At 39.4% G+C, this 24,722-nt stretch overlaps 1 protein-coding gene across 2 annotated transcripts; it reads left to right on the plus strand.

Moving 5' to 3' along the window:
* Window positions 1-1,440: 1,440 nt before the first annotated feature.
* Window positions 1,441-23,253, plus strand: fam189a2 (family with sequence similarity 189 member A2). Of its 2 annotated transcripts, XM_030142545.1 has the most exons (11): window positions 1,441-1,894; window positions 4,300-4,356; window positions 7,911-8,021; window positions 14,166-14,285; window positions 15,476-15,583; window positions 16,471-16,604; window positions 19,082-19,217; window positions 19,839-19,923; window positions 20,249-20,377; window positions 21,059-21,396; window positions 22,252-23,253. In XM_030142545.1, the coding sequence occupies exons 1-11, from the start codon at window positions 1,616-1,618 to the stop codon at window positions 22,558-22,560; spliced, it is 1,806 nt and encodes a 601-aa protein (XP_029998405.1). In that variant the 5' UTR covers window positions 1,441-1,615; the 3' UTR covers window positions 22,561-23,253. The 2 variants fall into 2 exon arrangements, with proteins under 2 accessions (XP_029998405.1, XP_029998406.1); XM_030142546.1 differs by lacking the exon at window positions 7,911-8,021.
* The last annotated feature ends 1,469 nt before the right edge of the window (window positions 23,254-24,722 follow it).

A 24,722-nucleotide genomic window follows, 5' to 3' on the forward strand; every position in this document is an offset into this window, starting at 1 on the left:
AATGCCTTAAGCTGCACTACTGTTACTAACAATGCACTCTGTTTTCAGATCCAGTGCTCATGAGGTGCATGGCTTCATCTGATGGGACCCACCTGTTCACTTGATTATGAAAATAAAATGAATTTGCCTACACATGTTGTAAAGGTGGTGTTTGTGAGAATCATAGTGTTTAACTTCAAGGTTGGACTGAGTTTGGGAATATCTTGAACTATAGGAATCAACAGCTTGTGCCTGTTCTTGCAGTATACCAACTAAAGACATTCTTTAATCAGCTAATCATCTGGCTACAGTTCTCAACAGAGCTGCAGTGAACTTCTCACAATACATTTGACTAGTGAAATGGTCAAAGTTGTCTGTCAGACAACTTGTCCTTTATTCCAAAATCAACTGAAATGACAACACAAAGTTTTAACAAAAACAGATAATCAAATGACATTTGCACTACAAATTTGTATCGAAGTTCAGACAGAAATTAAACATAAGTGTCTGTATGGCAAAGTCACTTAGAAGTTAAGTACTGGGGTCCTTGTCCCATCTGTGGTCTGAAAAATGAGATGTTTGTCTCGGTCTGGTTTGTTTCTGGTCCTGCAAAACATGACTTGGTGAGATAACATGCAGCTCAGCTCTGGAAATGTGAAGTATGAATAGCAGGAAACTAGTTTCAGAGTAAAAATGAACTGCAGTGATATTTGGTGACACCCCCCCCTTTGTCCTGAACAGGTCTCTAGCCCTTTTATTCAGTGAGATTTGACAACTCTTACACTAGTTCTCATTCAACACATTTCTGTTGTGCTGCTTCTTGTCATGGGGTCAAAAGTCAATCTAAACACTAACTTTAACCTTTATGACACATTTAGTTTAGTTATCTTTTAAAGTTGTGCACATAACCCCTGTGTATTTGAACAAAAAATCTTTTCAACCTTGTAAGAAACTCTAAAGGTGGAACAAGACTTTAACATAGTACTGTAGATACAAGGTATGAAATAAAAATCTACAGACTGCTTTTGTTTTTAGAGGTTCCTGTATTAGATCAGTCTAATAGGCCTACTCACTGTATAAAACTGTCTGACACGGTAAAGACACAGAATTTACAAATATAATACAGAACTGTATTACTATTTTTCACTTTTTTGGATTTCTATGCTGCACATTTTTTCCATATAGGCCTATGCATACAGTGTACATATGCATATATTGTATCTGTACACTGTATGTGTATATGCGTATATATACACGCATATGTATTTATACATATATGTATATACGGTATGTGTGTGTATAGTGTAATGTGGGAGTGGAATGTGAGTAAAAGTCCTGCCTCTAAACCAGTTCTGGACTGGTCCGTGTGTGGATCATGTAGAAAGGCCCAAAACGGTCCGGTTCGGCTCAGCGCTGTTTACATACCCCCCCCCCCCCTTTCCGCTGCCAAGTATGTGAAAGTCAATCCCAGCCCCTCTGGTTCCTCCGTGGCTGTTATTTAAAACTGGGCTCCATGATGGCGGGGGGGCCGGGCCGCTCCACTCCGCTCCTCCAGGATCCGCCGTGTTGTCGGTGAAAACAACCCCCCACCTCCCCCTGGTTCCGGGCCGTGTTCGTCCGTCCTGCCCGGCCTCGGATGTCTCTGCCGGTGGTTCTACCGGGCTCGTGCTGTCCGGTCAGCGGGACCTCGCAGCTGTCGGAGCCGTCTTACCGACACAGACCGCGGGGTTTGTCCTCCTCTTCGCGGGTCGGCACCGGGGGCTCCCGCCTGCTGCTGCCCGGCCGACCGCTGCTGTCCCTGGGCCTACTGCAGCTGCTGCTCGGTGCCACCATGGTGGCGCTGTCCTTCGGAGCCCTGTCCCTCAGTAACTCTCCCCCCATCCGGAACTCGTGTCCGTTCTGGGCTGGTTCGTCGGTAAGTCCGACTCTGAAGTCCGCCTTGAAACATGTGTCTGTGTTTAGGATGGTGGTTTTGTCAGAGTGAAGAAAACTGGAAAAAAGTCAACAGCTGAGCCTGAAAATCCACTTTCACATACACACATAGTGAGTACAAATCCAACATAGACAGGCCTGTGTACTACTGTAGTACTGTAGTACACAGGCCTGTGTACTACTGTAGTACTGTAGTACACAGGCCTGTGTACTACTGTAGTACTGTAGTAGTGCAGTGTGGTACAGGCCTGCAGCAGTAGTACTACAGCTGTACTACACCTGTTGTAGTACAGCTGAATGCCTGCTTTACTACAGCTGTAGTACAGTATGCCTGCAGTACTACAGCTGTAGTACAGTATGCCTGCATTACAACAGCTGTAATACAGTATGCCTGCAGTACTACAGCTGTAGTACAGTATGCCTGTAGTACTTCAGCTGTAATACAGTATGCCTGCAGTACTACAGCTGTAGTACAGTATGCCTGTAGTACTTCAGCTGTAATACAGTATGCCTGCAGTACTACAGCTGTAGTACAGTATGCCTGTAGTACTACAGCTGTAATACAGTATGCCTGCAGTACTACAGCTGTAGTACAGTATGCCTGTAGTACTACAGCTGTGGTACAGTATGCCTGTAGTACTACAGCTGTAATACAGTATGCCTGCAGTACTACAGCTGTAGTACAGTATGCCTGTAGTACTACAGCTGTGGTACAGTATGCCTGTAGTACTACAGCTGTAGTACAGTATGCCTGTAGTACTACAGCTGTGGTACAGTATGCCTGTAGTCCAGCAGTAGACCTGTCCTACAGTTGGGGTCATGTGGTCTGTTTGGTCCAAGCCTCCTCTGATGGACACACCTGGACTAGTTGTTGTATCTTATGTTGTGTAGTTGTACCTTTGCTCTTTGGTAAATACTGTGACATGTTCTGACAGCTCAGTGTCTGTGTAAAACATCCCAGGGATAGAAACAAATACAAACATTCACATGTGCAGCTTCCACGTGTAACGGTCAAGAAGAGAAAGGCACCAGAGACCTGGGACCTTCTTTTTCAGGTCTTAGGACTAGATTTAGACTTTTCAGGACTGGCTGCAGAAATCAAACCTACTTTGCTTTCTGTCTCAGATTAAGACAGAACATACTGACAATGGTTTCTGTATTAAAACCACCACAGTAATAAAAAATAATTTCACATTAAAAATAATGTGCCTTATTTTCTACAAAAGTACAAATGTATAATTTCTAATCAAGCAGAGAAATACCATTACATATGTATGTGTAAAAGACTGTTGAGCTACAGATGAGCTCATGTCAATGGAGACGTTTCTCACATCACAGCAAAAACAGAAAAAATTCAATATTTTTTCCAGCCTGACTGAAATGTAGATTTAAGCCATTGTAAGATTTGAAGCTTGGACTCATTTTAAAGTAAGAATGAGCCAAAATATCACTGTGGGAATGTACAGTATATGACATTATACCTAATTTTCATATTTGTACCATGGTGGAAATAAGCTTGTGTTCACCGCATGTATTTGTGATGTATTATATTAAACTGTGCCCAGTATTGGTCCATTACACCCACATGACCCTTCTGCACATGCTCAGTTCCATCGAGGACCAAACTGGATGTTTCAGCAGATAATGAAATACACCCAGAGAATTTCCCTCAGGGGACAATAAAGTTTATTTTACTTTATTTTACTTTACTTTCATTTTACTTTACTTTACTTTACTTTACTTTACACCCAGGATGTGAAATGTTGAAACTACCAACTATTTAGTTTGGTTGTTTCAAAAATAGTGCATTTGTTTGTGTCAGTCTGATGGAACACCTTCAGAAAGACTCCTTTTCCACTCCTGTATGTACACATATAAAACACTTTCTCCTGTTGAAATGATGGAACATATGTAGTCACGGCACTAAACTAAGACTCTACTCATATGTTCTGTTCATTGTTTCATCTGTGTTGTTGAATTCTGTGAAACTGACACCAGTGATAAGAATAAACACATAATTCCTGCGTTCCCCCTTTAGTCCTAGGGTTTCCTTTTCAGTGCCATCATGGTAGACTGTACATGGATATTACAGATTCATACACTGTTATTTTAATCTATGTTTCTCTAGTATGTTATTCTGTTCTGTCAAAACTGATCTGTAATTAACATATCAAAATGATTTAAAGTAATGACTTTATTTTACATATCGCTGATAACCACCTCCATTCAGTGGTGAAACAGAAATATAACATGCTTTATTTTTTTTAATTTCTATATTTTATTATTAGAAAATTTCACAGAAACTTGTGATTTTATTCTACAAAAATGACATAAAAGATGCAACGAGGTGTTTATTCATGGCTCTTCTGTTTGTCCATGTGTTTCCAGGTGATTCTGTCAGGTATCGTGGGTCTGACCACATGGAGGAGGCCCATGCTGCTGTTGGTAAGACTGGGTTTCAGTCCCTTTATTCCACCGAACACTAAGGCCCAATCCCATTTCACCCCTTAGCCCTACCCCTTACCCCTACCTCTTACCCCTTGGCCCCTGCACTTGGCACTACCCCTCGAAACAGAGCTGCAAAGGTTAGGGGTTGAAACATTCCCCTATGAAATGAGACAACCCTTCACAACCTGTTACGTCATCGATGCTGCTATTAACAGATGCGACAACTTTGTTTCCAAAAGTATTCACCATGTCGTCAGTAGCTGTAACCGTCTCTGTTCCATGGGCTTTGGTCGTCTTTGTGCGGCTATCAACTATAAACTGCAGAAATGTAGTCTATAACACACTGAAATAGCATTAAAACCTGTAAATTCCCCTTGTGGGACGAATAAAGGCATATCTTATCTTATCTTATCTTAAACGGTCGATCAAATGATTAAGTTGTTTACGAAGAAAGTACGTACATTTGTGTGTTTCTTTCTAGGGATGTCCCGATCCGATCTAAAGATCAGTATCGGCTGCTGATCTGGCATTTTTTAGAAGATCGGATCAGATTGGATTTAGTCACGAGATCGGTCTGATCCGGGCTCGGTTCTGGGTGTGGGGTGGGGTGGGGTAAACAAACGTCCTGCCCCCTCAAATTAGAGTTTCGGAAGGTAGGGAAAAGCTGCACAACAGCAGGAGGCTTAGAGGAAGTAGTAAAATGTCTCAACCTCATAACCTATAAATAATGACTCCGAATTAAAATCAAAATTTCATTGTAAAAAGTTGGTATCGGATCAGTATCAGATCGGTATCAGCAAAACTAATCCCCCAAAAATCGGATCGGATTGGAAGCAAAAAAAATCCAGATTAGGACATCACTATTTCTTTCATCACACTGCTGCACTTTTTGGCTATTTACCTCCATCTTGCCAATGATTCAAACAGAATTATGGGAAATTTCTCCTACCCCTCCGTTCGTAGTGTGGTCCACCCCTCCGCGTTAGCCCTTCCCCTTCGTCTAATCGAGAATCAGGACACCCCTACCCCTTCGCATGTATGCGGAAAATGGAGGGGTATGGGTAAGGGGGGTGGGGTGGCAAAGGGTGAATTGGGATTGGGCCTAAGACTATGTTTGCATATGCTGAGAAGTAACAGGTTTGGCCCTTATTCTGAAAATAAAAGTATTCCTAGTAACTGATTTACAACAATAACGTCCCTCAACCTCCTCCTTTCAATTCTTCGAACATTGAATTTGCTCATATCCAAACATCTGTATTCCTGTCCCAGTGTTCATGTTTTTCTGCTTTTGAATCATTTTCGGAAAGCGTGTATGTTTACGGTACAAAAAGCCATTAAATAAATGTATAAAAAGATGTGTTTCAGTTATTGGTGTTAAATTATGGAATGACTTTATGTAAATTATTAAATTATGGAATGCCATAAACATACATTTAAAGACGTGGTTTTCAGAACATTGGTTTGGAAAGATATTTTCGAGGGATACAAACAGGAATGATTTTTGATGTTTTGATTGGCAACATGTACAGGGGTTGGACAAAATAATGGAAACACCTTAAAAAATCAACAAAATATAATTTAATATGGTGTAGGTCCGCCTTTTGCGGCAATTACAGCCTCAATTCTCCGAGGTATTGATTCATACAACTTGTGAATTGTTTCCAAAGGAATTTTAAGCCATTCTTCAGTTAGAATACCCTCCAACTCTTTTAGAGACGATGGCGGTGGAAATCGACGTCTTACTTGAATCTCTAAAACTGACCATAAATGCTCAATAATGTTGAGGTCTGGGGACTGTGCCGGCCATACGAGATGCTCAACTTCATTAGAATGTTCCTCATGCCATTCTTTAACAATTCTAGCTGTATGGATTGGGGCATTATCATCTTGAGGTGAAGGTGTTTCCATTATTTAGTCCAACCCCTGTATTTTAGAACATTAGATCGTCCCTTTCAAACATTAGAATATCATAAGTGCTGATCCAGACCCCTGTCCACATCCACATGATCCCTTTGAACATCATTCCTTACATTAGTACCATTACTTCATGGTACCTAACAAAGCAGTTCCACTCACTGTTCATGCAGAGGTGGACCTTCCAGACCCTGTAGACCACATTGGACCTGAGATTGTTGACTCATGCACATAATTTCCTGTGTTTTCTTGTTGTATGTGAAGAAAAGAGAATGAGAAATAAATACGTGTGATCATTTAAAGCTACGTATGATGTTCGTCACCAGTTTTTCATCAAATCTGTGAAACCCAAATGATAGCCAAAGTATCATGAAGCCGTTGGTCTTTCTGTGATTATGCACCTGAATCACTTCCCTCACGGTGAACAATTTCGAAGTCTGTTTGTTTACATATCAAACCGAAACCAAACCGTCACTCTGGCCTTTTCGGAATTCTACGTTTTGACAGGATGCGATATGCGACAGGATATTATGGGATATTATTAGATGTTATAGGATATTATCAGATATTATTTGATATTATGGGATATTATTAGATATATTGGATATTATCAGATATTATCGGATATTATGCAGTATTAACAGATAGTTTCAGATATTATGGGATATTATCAGACATTACTGGATGTTATAGGATATTATCAGACATTATTGGATATTATGGAATATTATTGAATATATTGGATATTATCAGATATTGGATATTATGGGATATTGTTGGATATTATGGGATATTATCAGACATTACTGGATATTATCAGATATTGGATCTTATGTCATATTATCGTCATTGTCATATCATCAGACATTATTGGATATTTTGGGATATTGTTGGATATTATGGGATATTATCAGACATAATTGGATATTATCAGATATTACTGGATATTATGGGATATTATCAGATATTGGATATTATCCAGTATTATCAGATATTATTAGATATTATGGGATATTATGAGATATTTTTTGATATTATGGGATATCATCAGACATTATTGGATATTATGGGGTGTTATTGAATATACTGGATATTATCAGATATTATTGGATATTATGGGATATTATCAGATATATGATATTATGCAGTATTATCAGATATTATGGGATATTATCAGATATTGGATATTATGCAGTATTATCAGATATTGGATATTATAGGATATTATCAGACATTATTGGATATTATGGGATATTGTCAGATATTGGATATTATGCAGTATTATCAGATATTAGTGGATATTATCAGATACTATAACATATTATGGGATATTATCAGATATTATTGTATATTATGCAGTATTGTCAGATATTTTTGGATATTATGCAGTATTATCAGATATATTGGATATTATCAGATACTATTAGATATTATGGGATACATTATCAGCCATCCATCAGCGTCTGCATCCATCTGCCTGTGTTACATTTCAGTGGTGTCACTTCTGTCTTTTATCATTTAATTACATCCTTGTACTGTGTGTGTCTGTAGGCATCGACACAATAACCATCCTTCCTCCCTTCTTTCTCTCACCCCTCCCCCTCCCCCCTCCCCCCTCCCCATCTCTACATCTCCAGGTCAATGTGTTTGTCCTGCTGTCTGTGGTGTGTGTGCTCCTTAATCTGGCTGGATTCATCCTATGCTGCCAGGGAGCACAGTTGGTTTCCAGTATGACCAACTGCCAACTGGTGAGCCTGTGTGTGTTGTGTTGTTGTTCATGTTGTGGACTCATGAATCTGTTGACACACTCCTGTTGTAGGAACTCAGCCGCTATTCATTGTTGTGGTCAAGGTTACGTTACAGTAAATTATAGCCTGTCAGGGGATAAATGGGAGGAATGGTATCACTTTCATGTAAACAGTAGAACCACCAGGTCCGCTGTCATTGTCAAGTTATACTCTTCTTTAAGTCAGTGTAGGCCTAATAATCATCTTTGTTTTGGACATTTGGTTTTTATCGATATATTTCCAGGGATCCTTAGAAGTCTGAAATGTGATTGTCCTAAATTAAGGCCATAAATATCCTGAAAAATGATAATTCTGAAATATAACTTAAAAATCCCACAGACACAATAAATGATACTTCTATATTTTCTTGGTAAATCTTTGTACAGAATTAGTCTAATGCAGTGTTTTTCAATCTTGGGGTTGGGACCCCATGTGGGGTCACCTGGAATTCAAATGGGGTTCCCTGAAATTTCTAGTAATTGATAAAAATAAAAACTTACTAATAAAAAATATGGTGAGTTGAGAGAGACAATCCCAATCCATAAAAGACATGACAAACTCTGAAGCTGAAACTGAAGCACTGTGGTACTGTTTATCTGTCAAATGTTCATTGTAGTCGGTTTCAGATGCTGCAGCTCTTTCATAATTCATAGTTTGAGTTCTTGTTTGTTCAGTATTAATTGTCAACCTTGTAAATCCAAGCTGGACTGACTGTACGTATCCTGACCAAGGAAAATCAAATTCTCACTTTGTGCAGTCATCTGCCTCCATCCATAATAATATACATTATATAGCCTAAATATTGTCTAAAATTAGCATTTATTTGCAACATTGTATAGCAAACTATTACATGATCAAAAACAAATTAATTTTACCCAAAAAAAAAAAGTCTCTGTTTTGAATGTCTGGGGTCGCCAGAAATTTGTGATATTAAAATGGGGTCATGAGCCAAAAAAGGTTGGGAACCACTGGACTAATGTGTAATGAGTGTCCATGATTTGATCCTAACGAAGATGGGAATGAGTAGGTCCTTCAACAGTCGTTCATGGGTGGAGGGGTTCATTGGTGGGTGGGGTCGAACGTCAGTAGCACAAACATTATTCTCGGACGAATGGAAATGTAACATTAGATTAAAACAGTACCAGCTGGTTCAAAACAGAAAATATGAGGCCAGTTGTGCTGTTTATGTGAACAGAAGGTCTGAAATTTCACAAAAGACGCCTTGAAAAACATTTTAGAAAGTTATAAATTTGTCTTTTTCAGACCTGCTAATACCCTCGTTTAAGAATACTAACAGCTTTGCATGCCTGTAGTACAAATTAGGGATGGGAATAGGGATGCGCAAATTGCAAAAATTGTAGCAGATACTAACATGAATATTTTAGATGATAGCCAATGAAGATGTTACTTTAACTTGCTGCATAATTAATCCTCGCCTTAACAGAAAGCCTCATTCTTACTATAAAAAGAGTTGTCATTTTAAGGCATTTCAGTCCTTCATCACATTATCACAGATACAAAATATACAAATTTATGAAAAAACCTTTAATATAACACAGCACATAAATATCTGACACTGACATCTGATAGTTTAGTTTGTTGATTTGTATTAGTTGTTCCTTCTTGAGTCATTCCTTCATCTAACAGGTATTAAAAGTCATATATTTCTTTTTTTTTTTTTTTTCCAATTCTCTTTTTATTAGGATTTTCCATGGTTATTCACATAACAATTGACCATTCTCATCCGTTCATCTTAAAATTACCACTGAATCACACATCAATACACCCGTGACTCCACAGACAATACAGATACGGATGATTGGTTGATTGGTCCTCCCTCAGTAATACAAAAGCTGTAATTTATACGATACAAAATTAAGATCTAAACTCCCTTTCTTTTTCTGCGCATATTCAGCAGCTTGTTAAAAAACTAAAACTTGGCTTCTTCTTTCGAATAAATCATGTCTGTCTTTCGAATCAAGAAGGAGACTGGTTTCAGCTACGTTTCTGTCTGTGTTGGACTACGGTGATGTACATGCATGCCTCCTCCCATAGTTTACAGTCACTGGACACTGTGTATCATGGAGCTTTGAGGTTCATCACCAATTTTAAAGCTCTCACCCATCATTGTTTGTGTTATGATCATGTAGGATGGTCTTCTTTGTCGGCTTGCAGACTGAGTCACTGGTGTATTTTAGTTTATAAGTCTATTCTAGGTCTGCTCCCATCCTACCTTCAGACCTACATCAGTCGGAGCACCACAGACACTTATAATCTTCGTTCTCAGGATCTTTTCTTTTTGTCTGTTCCTAAAGTTAGAATTGAACAGGGAAAAAAGGCCTTCAGGTTTGCGGCCCCATTCACCTGGAACGAACTACAAAAAGACCTGAAACTTAAGGATCTGGTTTCGTTGGACACTTTTAAGAGGATGTTGTATGACTTAGAGAGGGAGACATTTGGCTGCAGATGTTTAGCCTGATGCACATTGTCTTCATGTCATGGGCACTTTTTTGCAAAGTTGACTTTGGAAGGTTTGACTTGACTATGTGTTTTTTATGTATTGAAAACTTGTATTCGTTTTATGTTTGAAAGTCTGTGTCTGTAACTATTTAATGTACTGCTGCCCGTCTTGGCCGGGACACTCTTGAAAAAGAGATTTTTAATCTCAATGAGGTTTTCCTGGTTAAATAAAGGTAAAATAAAAAAAAAACAAATAAAGAACTAAACTCCCTAGAACAGGAATGCTGGGGTGCCCTTTTGTGATATTAACCTTTTCATGCATGAATTATGAGAACCTTAATCAAAATTTTTTCCTGAGTGTTTTTATTCCTCTTTAGGCATGAAAAAACCAATGCAATTGAAAAATTTCTTCTGAAAAATAAATTAAAAAATATATATAAAAATAATTTTTAAAAAATTCAAAAATACATTAAAAAAAAATTATAATAATGAAAAAAAAATTCTTATGAACCTATTTTTCATTAAGTTGGAAAAATGTCTACTCAGCTGGACACCACACGTTTAATTTTTGATGCACAGAAACATGAATTTAGTGATAAATTGTGTGAAAACTATGGGGAGGGCTTGTGATTCTGGGGGTTTATGCCCAGGAGAGATGTACATAATGTTACCAATTCATGTCAGAAAAGATATGTAGTGTCTTAAAACTTTAATAAAGATATGGGTAAAAAAAAAAACAAAACAAAAAAAAAACAATGAAAAGAACAACTAAATCCATGAATATACAAGAGAACAGCTATAGAACAGCTGTCCACTGTAGTGACCAGTATGCATGAAAGGGTTAAAAAATTATAAGAAAGAAAGAAAAAAAACATTGATACAAAAGGGTTTAAGAGGAAAAAAGGGGTCAAATGGAAAAAGTCTTCATAAATGTGCCCATACCCGGGGGGATGACAGAGGATGTGTTCTGATTGGCCGGTCTCAGTGGTCATACCTGTACTGTATGATCGTCTGGTCTGACCCCGTGCAAACGCAGACGTGTGAGCTGTATTTTCCAGTATCTAACTCCAGATCTCATCCATCCACACAGCGTCATGTGACTTAAAACAGTGACGAAGACATTCCTGTTTAGCTGCAGGAAATGCAATGAGTGTGGAGTTCAGAGCTGCACTCAGTGACCTTTGACCTTTCTGGTGGCTGTGTCGTCTCTCTTTTCCTGTGTCGCTCTGCTCTGCCTGTATTTCTGTCCACATGTCCTTTGTAGGGGGGTGGGGGGGATGTGTAAAAATAGATGGGGATACTGCTTTACACTCTGCTCTATACATAGAGCTCTGAGTGGACGCCTGCTCTGCCTGTGTGTATATGTATACACAGGTTTTTTATTTATTTATTTAGGGTTTTTCATTAATTTGTATATTTTGAATCTGTGGTAATTCAAAGATAGCAATATTCCCCTTATTCCCCTCCTTGTGGTACACACAATCTGGTATTGAGCGTCTGACAAATAAAGTAAAAATCAAAATAACTGAATAAACAAAGTATTAATCAGGATTACAAACAGGACATATAGTTACCATAGATCAGAATCCCAAAAGTCATGACAGCAGTTTCTTAACATCTTCTGCAGCTTTTTTCCCACATCTCCAATGTTCTAAACTTAGCATTATTAATACAGGCTGATGACCATTCCAGATAGATCCCCTCGAGAAGGGCTTGTAGTCAATGTTTTATTGATAACTGGTGGGTTGAGAACCACCTCAAAACTATAATTTTAACAAGATACGCAAAGTCGTTTGTCCCTTGAGTAATAAGACAGTATAGCAGTATAAGTGGGAGGGGAGGTGGGAGGAGTAGCTGGGTGGGGGTGTACAGGAGGTAGAAGCTCCGGAACACTTTTGTCCTTGGGGGGGTGGGGTTATGTTTTTATGGTTTTCTGTTTTTATGTGATAGGTAGAAAACACATTTTGTCTATTATTTCTACTTTCTTTTTAATCTAACTTATTCTTAGCTACTTATACTCTGCATTTATTTATTTATTTATTGTTGATGTGGTATGACTGTTTTTGTGGAGCAGTGACTGTATTTTGAATTTCCCCTTGGGGATTAATAAAGTAAATTAAAAAATAGTTTTTAAAAGATTTTATCTTTAGATTGAGGATTTCTTTGTTAAGGAGGCGATAAATTACACAAGTCAAAGTAGCATCAGTATTGCCATTGGGGTGTGTGTGTGTGTGTGTATCAAATGGCCTGTTTTATATTTTACAGAATGTTACTAACATTACTGATGCCAGTTTTCTAGGTTTGTGACTTTGTTATAGCGATGCTCAGGTTTGGTCTTTATTAACTTAAAGGTGCTGGAAACTTTTGTGACCAATTTTCCATCAAATCTGTCAAACCTCAGTCATATCCTCAGTATCATGAATCTGTAAGTCTTTCTGTGATTACACACCTGAATCTCTTGCATTACGGTGAACAATTTCGAAGTGCCATCCACCATAAGCAAAACGTGTGTTTACATTCAGAGCCAGGAGGTAACTCGGGCATCTTCGGATCTTCAGATCTTCGGAATTTTGTCGCGACGTACATTGTGGGAAACGGAGGCTCACGCAGCCACCTGACAGCGGCAGCTGCTAGAGACACGACACAGAAACGACAGGAGCTCCCCTCAGACTATACATATTCCTCCAGCCGTTTCTGCATTTCAGCTGTTTCCGCGTGTTTGTTTCATCCATATAATATCATCTGGTTGCGCTGCCGCTGCAGGTGGCTGTGCAAGCCTCCCTTTCTCACAATGCACGTCGCGACAACATTCCGAAGATGCCCAAGTTACCTCCCGACTCTGTTTGTAAACAATACGGTTTGTTTATGGTGGATGGCACTAAAAAATTGTTCACCATAATGCAAGAGATTGAGGTGAGTAATCACAGAAAGATTTACAGATTGGTGATACTGAGGGTATGACTGAGGTTTTACAGATTTGATGAAAAATTGGTGTTGAAAGTCTTCCGCACCTTTAAGAACTTTGTGGAATGTGTTGTATTTCCACTGTTGAAGAAATAATGAAGGTTTACCAATGAGAGCGTAATTTATACAGATGCTCGAGTTAATGCTAGTGTGAAAATGTTTTTGATCCATAATAAAAGTCAGACGAGGCCACACTACAGGTGATTAACAGAAACACTGCAGCTAAATGAATCCAACGTGATGCTGAAATGCAGAGTTTGTAGTTGGATGACAGCAGCAAAAGGCCAAAAACAGAGAAACTTAGAAGAAAACGTGGGTTATAACCTGCCTGTGTTATAAGAGGTGAGAAAATTGTGATTTAGATCATGGATTGAAGTGAATTACAGCTAAAATTACACATAATCCTCTGTGTTATACTGTTAAATCTGAGTCTAGTGGTTTTGATTGGATTTTTAAGAAAAAAATGAATTTCTTTAAAAAAAAAGTTCAAAAATGAAGCAACATAAACTTACTAATATCTGAAAGCAGGTGTAATTGTTTTAGCAAATTGCATATTATTTTGCGACATAATAAATCTGTTTCTTTCATAGTAACCTGTGTGGTGGCATTAGGACTGGAATGCAGAGACTGTGGATGACGCTGCAGTGTCTGAACGTCATGGATGTGTTTGTGTTGTTTCAGAGTGAGGTTGGAGATGTGTGTTACTGCTGCTCCCTGTCCTCCACCTCCAAATGTCCTGAAGAGAAACTACTGGAGCTGCACCCAGCCCACTCCTGCAGCACCATGAGGATCCTGCTCAAGGTAGACCACCATACCTGACCATCACCGTACCCAACCACCACCATACACCAGCACCACCATACCCCATTACCACCACATCTTATCACCACCACCACCATACCCCATCACCACTACCATACCCTATTACCACCATACCCCATCAGGACCATACATGATCCCCACCACTATACCCCATCACCACCACCACCATATCCCATCACCACCACCATACCCCATCACCCCCATTATACCCCATCACCACCACCACCATACCCCATCACCACCATACCCCATCACCACCACTATACTCCATCACCACCACAATACCCCATCACCCCCATTATACCCCATCACCACCATTATACCCCATCACCACCACCATACCCCATCACCACCACCATACCCCATCACCCCCATTATACTCCATCACCCCCATTATACTCCATCACCCCCATTATACCCCATCACCACCACCACTGTACCCCATCACCACCATTATACCCCATCACCACCACCACTATACCCCATCACCACCATACCCCATCACCACCACTATACCCCATCACCACCACTATACCCCGTCACCACCACCGCTATACCCCAACACCACCACCATACCCTATCACCACCACTATACCCCGTCACCACCACCGCTATACCCCATCACCACCACCATACCCTATCACCACCACCATACCCCGTCACCACCACCATACCCTATCACCACCACTATACCCTGTCACCACCACCACCGTACCCTACCACTACCTCCATACCCTATCACCACTCCCATACCCCATCACCACCACCATCAGGGTGTCACAAGATAAGTTTTCTAGAGCCTGTAAACACAAAGAAGAAGTAGCTTTAATAGTCGCTGTCGTCTCATACCTATTGACTTACCATATGCTTTAAGGGAATTGTGGAAGTTTTGCTCAGTGATGCTAAAAACTATCAAGAACTGCAACATTAAATGAACAATGTCAGAGTTCATTTGAAAAAGGTTTTTCCTTTTCCCTTTAATGCACATTTATTCTTGTTACATTTATTGAAAATCAGCTAATGGTGAGTTCAAATCAGTGGACCCCTCTGACCAGATTTCCAGTGACTCAAATAAAACATTAGCGATGGAGATGTTTTCTACAGTTCTGAGGTGATGTGGTTGTGTCATGTATTTCCTAACATGTCAGTGTGTGTGTATATTGTTGCAGAAGGTGTTGTTTGCCCTGTGTGCTCTGAACGCCCTGACCACAGCTGTATGCCTGATGGCAGCTGCTCTGCGTTACCTGCAGATCTTCACCACCAGAACACCCTGCCTGGTATGAGAACGCACAACGGACCAGTCTGATAGGCTGATGAAATACAGCAGTACAGCGGCTTAATGATCAGCAGTGCTCAAAATGTTATTTTATTATTGTTCACTGACATATCCACTTCACTGCAACAAAAAACCCAGGTTTAATTTTTGTTTTTTTCAATGCTTATATCAGGGGTGTCAAACTCATGTTAGTTCAGGGGCCACATTCAGCTAAATTTGATGTGAAGTGGGCCGGACTGGTAAGATAATAACATAAAAATATATAAATAATGTCAACTTCAAACTTTTCTCTATGTTTTAGAGTGAAAAAAGTAAATTTATATTATGAAAAGGTTTACAAACTATCCTTTCAAAAGATGTGAATGACATGAACGAAATGAAAAAATAAGTGTAATTTTAACAATATTCTGCCTCAGTTTATCATTTACACACGTACATTATAACTTACAGATCACAGTGGATCTGCAAATACATAAAACATTTAATAACAGGCAGAATATTGGTAAAGTTCATTTCAGATGTTTCAAAATGTTCATATTTGTTCAGGTTATTCATATTTTTTGTGAAATGATGCTTTGTTTTAGTGTAAATACATGAAAGTATTTACATTTACAAAGAGAAAAATTTGGGGTTGTCATTATTTCTATGTTATTATGATAGTATTTTACTGGTCCTGCCCACTTGAGATTGAATTAGTCTGAATGTGGAACCTGAACTAAAAGGTTTGTTAATATCTTTGTGTAATTTTTGCATTTCACAAATTCATCCCAGGGGCCGGACTGGACCCTTTGGCGGGCCGGATTTGGCCCCTGGGCCGCATGTTTGACATCTGTGGCTTATATGGTTGGGTTTGAAGTAATGTCTGATTTTCGTTGTTTTCTCTCATAGGAGGAGACCAGGCCCACTGTCGAAGAAGGGGAGGAGCCAGCTCTGGTTCCTGACCCAGATGAGTTTGTGGCCCCCGCCCCTCCCCCCTCCTATTTCTCCACATTCTACTCATATACACCACGCCTGGCTCGCAGGTAAAACCCACATGACACGTTCTTATGTTGAATCCTTTTCATTCATCACTGTACTTACTACTTGATATTCTTGATCTTACTTTTACTTTTGAAATGTAAAAATACATCATAATATAATATAATCATAATATTTAAAGTATTGGTGAATGAGGTCCGGTGTTTTCAGTCTGGTCTGTTTGTAGACAGACCAGACTGAAAACACCGGACCTCATTCACCAATACTTTTCAACTGCATCTTTATTTCTGTTGTGTGCTAGAGCCTTGGAAACTGTTCTTATAGCGTCTGTTCATTAGAAACGTCAAAATCACAGGTTTTAAATGATCATCTAGTACACAAGTGTCAAACATGCGGCCCAGGGGCCAAATCCGGCCCACCAAAGGGTCCAATCTGGCCCCTGGGATGAATTTGTGAAATGTAAAAATTGCACTGAAGATATTATCAGTCAAGCATGTTCAATCTAAAGTGTGTCAGACCAGTAAAATACTATCATAATAACCTATAAATAATGAAAAAAAGCAAATTTTTTCTTTTTGTTTTAGTGTCAAAAAAGTAAAATTACACAAAAATATTTACATTTATTGATTTATTTATTTATTTTTGTTTTTAATTGTATGGCTTTTTAATCTATTCTTGTATTTTATTCTTTTATTTGGGTTTTACTTATTCTTCTGTATAGCACTTTTTTCTTTTTTGTGCAGTTTCTATGCCTTTAAATCTATTCTTGTGTTTTATTCTTCTGTTTTGGTTTTAATTATTCTTCTGTACAGCACGTTGGTCCACTGCAGTTGTTTTAAAGTGCTTTTCAAATAAAGTTGGATTGGATTGGATTGGATTGGAGACTGGCTTTTCACAAAAAATATGAACAACCTGAAATGTCTTCAGAGAAGTATGTAGTATTTTAACAACATTCTGCCTATTATCAAATGTTTTGTGTATTTGTAGATCCACTGTGATCTGTAAGTTGTGATACACGTGTATAAATGATAAACTGAGGTGTAATATTGTTAAAATTACACTTATTTTTCTTAAGAATTTTCAGGTTGTTCATATTTGTTCATGTTACATTCAAGTACGGTTCATAGATGTAAACATTTTAATCATAGAATTTTACTTTTTTCACTCAAAAACATAGAGAAAACTTTGGAGGTGATATTATTTCTAAGTTCTTATCCTATTATTTACATTATTTTAGTGGTCTGGCCCACTTTATTTCATATTAGGCTGTATGTGGCCCCTGAAATAAAATGAGTTTGACACCCCTGATCTAGTAGCTCTAACATCCTTTGTAATCTTGTAAGAATGGTGTTACAGCTTGTCTTCTCTGAGCTAAAAGCAAAACTAACCCACTTCAATTTGCATATAACACACACATATACACACACACACACACACACACACTAGCCACTATTAGACTGGGTGTGTTCTTCAGCTGTTTAACTCTATCAGGTGATGGCTGGTGTTGACACTGTGGATTATGTTTTCCAGGGTGACGGTATTTGTCTTACAATTACTGCAGACACAAAGAATTTCCAAAGTAATAATAAAACAGATTAAATAAACATTTATCATTTCACTAGTAGTGTGTTCAGGAATGCGTGTGGAACAAATAGGAAACAATTTGGCACATTTTCAGAAACTTATTTAATGTGGACTTTAAACTTTCACTTTAGCAAATGTTGAATGAAATGGGAAAATTGGAAAAAAAAAAACTCCCCAAATTTGGAAATTAGGTTTTTTTTCACTTTCTTGAGGTAGTTTTTGCCCTTTTCAAAACAGAGGACATTTGTATAAACAGAAACAGAAATGCCTTTTTCCACTGAATTTGGACCCAAGAACCATTTTACTTATGTGGTTGATCGGCTATGATTCAGCATCTTTCTAGATCACAGGTGTCAAACATACGGCCCACAGGCCAAAACCAGCCCACCAAATGGGTCCAATCTGGCCCGTGGGATGAATTTGTAAAGTGCAAAAATTGTGTTGAAGATATTAACAATCAGTTTAGTTCAGGTTCCACATACAGGCCAATATGATCTCAAGTGGTTAGATCAGTAAAATACAATCATAACAAAGGGTGCCAGGCACAACAAACCCCGCCCCTCACACATATTGTTGCTTTTTTTGGCATCAGTCCAGCTGATGCTATCATATCTATGTGTATGGTGATGTCAGCATATCAACTGCCTCTATATATAGAATAGAATAGCGTTTATTGTCATTTGACAGCACAGTACAGTCAAACGAAATACGGTCGATGTAAGTCAGGCATCGGGCCGCCGCAAACCTAGTGCGCCGCCACAGCCTCCTTCTTCGAAAGAATTACAGTGAAGATAATGCAAGCACATATATAAGACATTATAACACAGTATGTGTGGTCACGTGGTGGAACTTTTTCAATGGATTCGGTTGTGGGAGAAAACTATGTGAAAACTATGCATTCAGTGACTTTGTTGACTGTCTTTGTATTGTTTTTCAGAATGCTCAGGGACAGTGTGATCCCACTGCCTCACATCTACGGGGCTCGAATCAAAGGGGTGGAGGTCTTCTGTCCACTGGACCCCCCACCTCCATATGAGGCTGTAGCTGGGAGCTCCGCGAATGCGGACACTCAGGTAGACGCTGAAATACAAGTACACCTACAAGTGCACATCGTAGTCACGGCCAGTGGTCACTCTAGAACAGTGGTCAGCAAGCTTTACAAACTAAAGAGCCACTTTTGTCCATTTTGTCTCCAAAAGGACTCCTTGATCCAAGATCTGGTGTAGCTGACATTTCCTCTTCGCTTAGGTTCATGTCTTTATTCAGGAATTTCATTGTGAAAGTTTGGGGTACCACAGGGCTCGTTGCTGGGCCCAGAGGGTGTCTTGTCATTCAACATTAAAATTTAATTGGCTTATAATTCTGTCTCTAATACTTATTATAAATCAGATGTCTGGTCGTTCAACAAATTGCCAACTGTATCTGTGGTTCTGGCCTCAGTGAGATGAAACTACTGTGAGGTGTTCAAGTGACTTTTTGGATGTAGGATATTTGTCAGTAACTGGGGCAAAGTGGACTGAGGTTGAGTAGAGGTGGATGGAAGAGCCAAGGCTTTGGATGACACTGTTGGATCATGATCAATAATTTCAGTTGATATTCATAATTGTCTGAATAAATGTCATGACTGATCCGAATCGTCATTCCTTTGTGACTGAATTCTGGAGTTGTGATTGTCTTCTCACTGTTCTTCTCAGGACTCAGACGTTGCTCTGACGGAAATGACAGTCAACTCCTCCGTCAACTCCACCATCAACTCTGAGGTGGAAACGTCTGCTCAAGGTAAGTGCTGGTCACATGACCACACAGCAGGTGAGGGTGGAATGTACTGTACTACTGAGTTAGCATCTGTATCACTGACCCTGGTGGGGTCTGAAATCTGACCCACATATATGTTAAGGATGAACTTATTAACCCCCCATGAAAACTTCATTTTCATTTTTAATTATTTACCAAATGCTGTTAAAAAAGAGCAACAGAGCAAACAGGTTTTTCAAACATTCTAGTTTTATTGTGGATGCTTTCATTATTTTACTTTGCCCACAGACATGAAACTGTTTCACAAAAGCCATCTGTCTGTCTCTGTCTGTCTGTCTGTCCGTCTTAGACCCCCAGATGGTCTCAGCCTCATCAGGACTTGTGGCCCAGGCCCAGCAGAACCCAGGTCCATCCCAGTGGAGGAGGCCCAGGCTCCTGCGCTCCAGCAGTGACCCCATGGTGACAGATCCAGCTAAAGGTGGGCGTTTCCTCACCTTGGTCTGTAACGCATTCACACGGATGAATCCATCATCATGATTAATCTGATTAAAATTTTTAATTCAGTTAACCCATCTGCAGTGCAGAATGACTCTGAACGTCTCTGGCAATGCATTTCAGGCAGTTTGTCCAGGTAGAGTTAGCGTCACGTATGAACAAATGGCCAGTTGATCCGGTAATGACAAGCAGCAGAACCAACCCATAAAGATGGAAGACGCAACAATTAGAATGCAACAAATATTCAAGTCAATATTCAACGAATATTTGAGCAGCAATAAAATACTTTTTTCCCCTTAAACAACATGGCATTTTATGCAGAACAATTCCAGTGTCTAACAAAGTTTGATAAACAAACAACTAAATATGCAGCATGTATTTAATTACTGATGTGTAAAAACAGGAATAAAAAGAGAAATGTATCTGAATTATTCCAACTTGATGGATAACAGATGGATAACACCCATTGGTCAACCTCTGATGAACTCATCAGTGAAAGAAAAGATTAGATTCTCGTCCATTATGAAAACATTCAAAGGCTTTTACCTCCACCCTGAGGCTGTGGCTGGAAACTGGTTCCATAAATGAGTCTTGATGGTTCCTTCTTTGCTTGGCACTAATATGAAATGAAGGTGTGACCATTCTTTCTTTTCCCCTCATATAGTGTGGAGCAGTGACCCCCCCCTCGCTGCTTCTCCGCAGACCACCGACTCGTCCACACAGACCTCGGAGCCCACCCTGGCAGCCCACACCCAGGGACAGGTCACGCTCCGACGGGGGAACCGCGCCGGCCAGACGCCGCGCCGGCCTCGGCCCTCGTCCATGGTGGACTACCAGAGCTACCGACACACACAGCTGCTGGTCAGGAAGATCCTGGATCAGCCGGCTGCCCAGGGTCTGACCCCTGAGGTCCAGGAGCTGGTGGACAGTATACGCCACGTCCTGCAGTCGGACCAGGAGCACATGGACGAGGCCGTTCGCTGCGCCAGCTACATAGAACAGGTAGAGTTCCATCAACTGCCATAATCTGAAGCAGAAAACACAGAACATGAGACTCACATCTGTTTGGATCATTAATGCATGTAATTCTTTGTTTATGGAAATATTTATATGAATACAAAATTTATTTTTCTCCTCATAATTTCATTTTCACTCATTTGTGGTTTTTCTGTCTTTCTTTTTCTGAGCACTTGATTGTTGTATGTTGCTGCTGTTAACTGAAATTTCCCCACAGTGGGATAAATAAAGTCTTATCTTATTTTCTTACCTTACCAGCTGGTTTGGATCATTATCAAAAAGTGTTTTCCGTGGAAATGTAACTGATATTTTTGTCGACCAGTGAATAATATGGTCTGATCATTCCACAGACCTGTTGTACGACCATGTTTTATCGCTTTACATCAACGTTTACAGAGACGCTAATGTTTGTACATCACAACTTATTTGAAAAAAAGTCTTTGCATATACTGTTACGTACTTTTTTTCAATAAATTAAGACTACTTGAAGTATGTATAAAAACTTTCATATTAAATTAAGAGGTTTTTTGGATTTGCAGGCTGTGTTTTTGATACTTAATGATTTTGCTTCGAGTCTTTAGATGAAACCACGTTACAGGTCAACGAAGGCAAACCAGACGCTCTTTGGTTTGGAAGAAACTGATCAGTTCACCCAATAAACAACTATTTGGCTGTTTTCCCACACCCAGTTCTGATTCAACACAGTCCTGTTCCGAGTTGGTCCATTGCTCCAGTGTTGGGGCTTCACTGGCTCCTGAAACCAAACTTCAGATGTCCTGTGTTCATTTTTTGGTCAGTCATCATTATTTGGTGCCATGAATGCTTGTATTGTGTTTCCAGGTGTTTACTGATTCGGAGATGAGTCCTGGTCGGCGTCAGGCCCCTCCCCCCCAGCAACACCCTGCAGTCAGCTCCAGCCAGACGTTCCCCCGCCCCCCCAAGAGGAAAACTGGAGTGTTTCACCTTCAGAGCTGTGGCGACCTCAGCACCTTCGCCTGTGAGGCTCTGGAGTCTGCCACACGTCAAGAGAACAGTACAAAAGTAGGCTCCAGAGCGGGGTCCAGGACGGGGTCCAGGACAGGGTCCCGCCCGGATCACCCTGAACATCGCCACAGTCTGATCGGAGTCTTCAGAGAGACGGTGCTTTGAGTAAAACCGCAGTGTTCAGTATTCACGCCTGCAGGCCGCCGTCTTAACTGTCGCCACGGAGTTTGGCCGTTGAACAGAACTGTGGAATCAAACCTCAAATCAAAACATCACTATACTTTATCAAAGTGGAATTTTGTTTCCAAAAGATCCAGAACGAATCTGTCAAAGTGGCAAAAACCTACTCATAGACTTGATAGAAAACACTGCTTTAGTACTTTATACTTTTTAGTACTTTATATGTTTTTAGCTTTATGTGAAAGATTGTTCCAGAACAAAACATCTGTTCGTATTTCAATGAAACTCATAAGAATAAAAACACATCAGGCACTACAGGGTTTTTTTTTTGTTTTTTTGTAATTTTTTAACCAGAAAATGTAAAATCCTAATACATGACTGAGCCCTGGCATGTTTGTGTTCATCAGCTGTGGGTTTAATGTGGATGTTCATGTTCTGACCTAGTGTCCTCTGTTGGACGCTGCACAAAAAGAGTTACACACATCAGTGGATGGAAATGACAAAACCCACAAAAAAACTGTATATTCATATTAAAATGACAGACTTTCTCTGCGTTGTATGATTTATGTCCAAGAGCAGGGGTGTCAAACTCATTTTAGTTCAGGGGCCACATCCAACCTAATATGACATAAAAGTGGGCCGGACCAGTAAAGTAATATAAACAATAGGATAAGAACTTCTGAGTGAAAAAAGTAAATTCCATAAAATAAAAAATACGCTTAAATATCCTACAATACACGCAAAAATACACTTAATTATGCTCAAAAATCCTACAATACACGCAAAAATACACTTAAATATGCTTAAATATCCTATAATACCTGCAAAAATACACTTAAAATTCCGTAATTAAAATGTTTACATCTACGAATTGTACTTGAACATTACTTGCATACATGAACAAATACAGGGGTTGGACTAAATAATGGAAACACCTTCACCTCAAGATGATAATGCCCCAATCCATACAGCTAGAATTGTTAAAGAATGGCATGAGGAACATTCTAATGAAGTTGAGCATCTCGTATGGCCGGCACAGTCCCCAGACCTCAACATTATTGAGCATTTATGGTCAGTTTTAGAGATTCAAGTAAGACGTCGATTTCCACCGCCATCGTCTCTAAAAGAGTTGGAGGGTATTCTAACTGAAGAATGGCTTAAAATTCCTTTGGAAACAATTCACAAGTTGTATGAATCAATACCTCGGAGAATTGAGGCTGTAATTGCCGCAAAAGGCGGACCTACACCATATTAAATTATGTTTTGTTGATTTTTTAAGGTGTTATGAAGGTGGTATGAACAACCTGAAAATTCTTTAGTAAAATAAGTGCAATGTTAACAATATTACGCCTTAGTTTATCATTTATACATGTGAATCACAACTTAGAGATCACAGAGAATCTACAAATACACCAAACATTAAATGACAGGGAGAGTATTATTAAAATTCCACGTACTTCTCTTAAGTCATTTCAGAAATTCACATTTTTTTGTAAAAGACTAGTTTGTAAATGTGAACATTTTTGTGTAATTTTACATTTTTTACACTAAAACAAAGAGACAAATTTGCAGTTTTCATTATTTATAGTTTATTATGATAGTATTTTACTGGTCTGATCCACTTTAGAATTAACTGACCTAAAATTATTTTAACATCCTTGATTGTTAATATTTTTCGGTGTAATTTTTGTATTTCACAAATTCATCCCACAGGCCGGATTGAACCCTTTGGCGGGCCGGATTTGGCCCCCAGGCCGCATGTTTGACACCCCTCTCCAAGAGGGGTTTTTTTGTTAACTTGAACATGGTACATTAACCCATAAAGACCCAGTGCTACTTTTGTGGTCATTCCCAAATGAATTTTTCTCTGTATTGAATCTTTCTTAAAGGAATGATATTTTGAGTTTTAAATGGAATTATGCATTTTCAAACATTTCCCTGTGGTCTACATAAACTGTAAATGCTCTGCTTGGGTCTGAGTTCTTCATTAATTCAACTCCACAGGTTCATCTTCAACCCTAGTTATGACTAATGACACTAATGACTAATGAGCCACTTCAGGCCCCGCCCCCTCCAGGTTGTTGGTCGTGATGGTCTGTCCTGTTCAACCAACAACCGAGCATTTTAGGTATTCGGCTCAAAGTTGG

This window comes from Sphaeramia orbicularis, chromosome 9 (genome assembly GCF_902148855.1).
Source record: "Sphaeramia orbicularis chromosome 9, fSphaOr1.1, whole genome shotgun sequence".
Classification (NCBI taxonomy): domain Eukaryota; kingdom Metazoa; phylum Chordata; class Actinopteri; order Kurtiformes; family Apogonidae; genus Sphaeramia; species Sphaeramia orbicularis.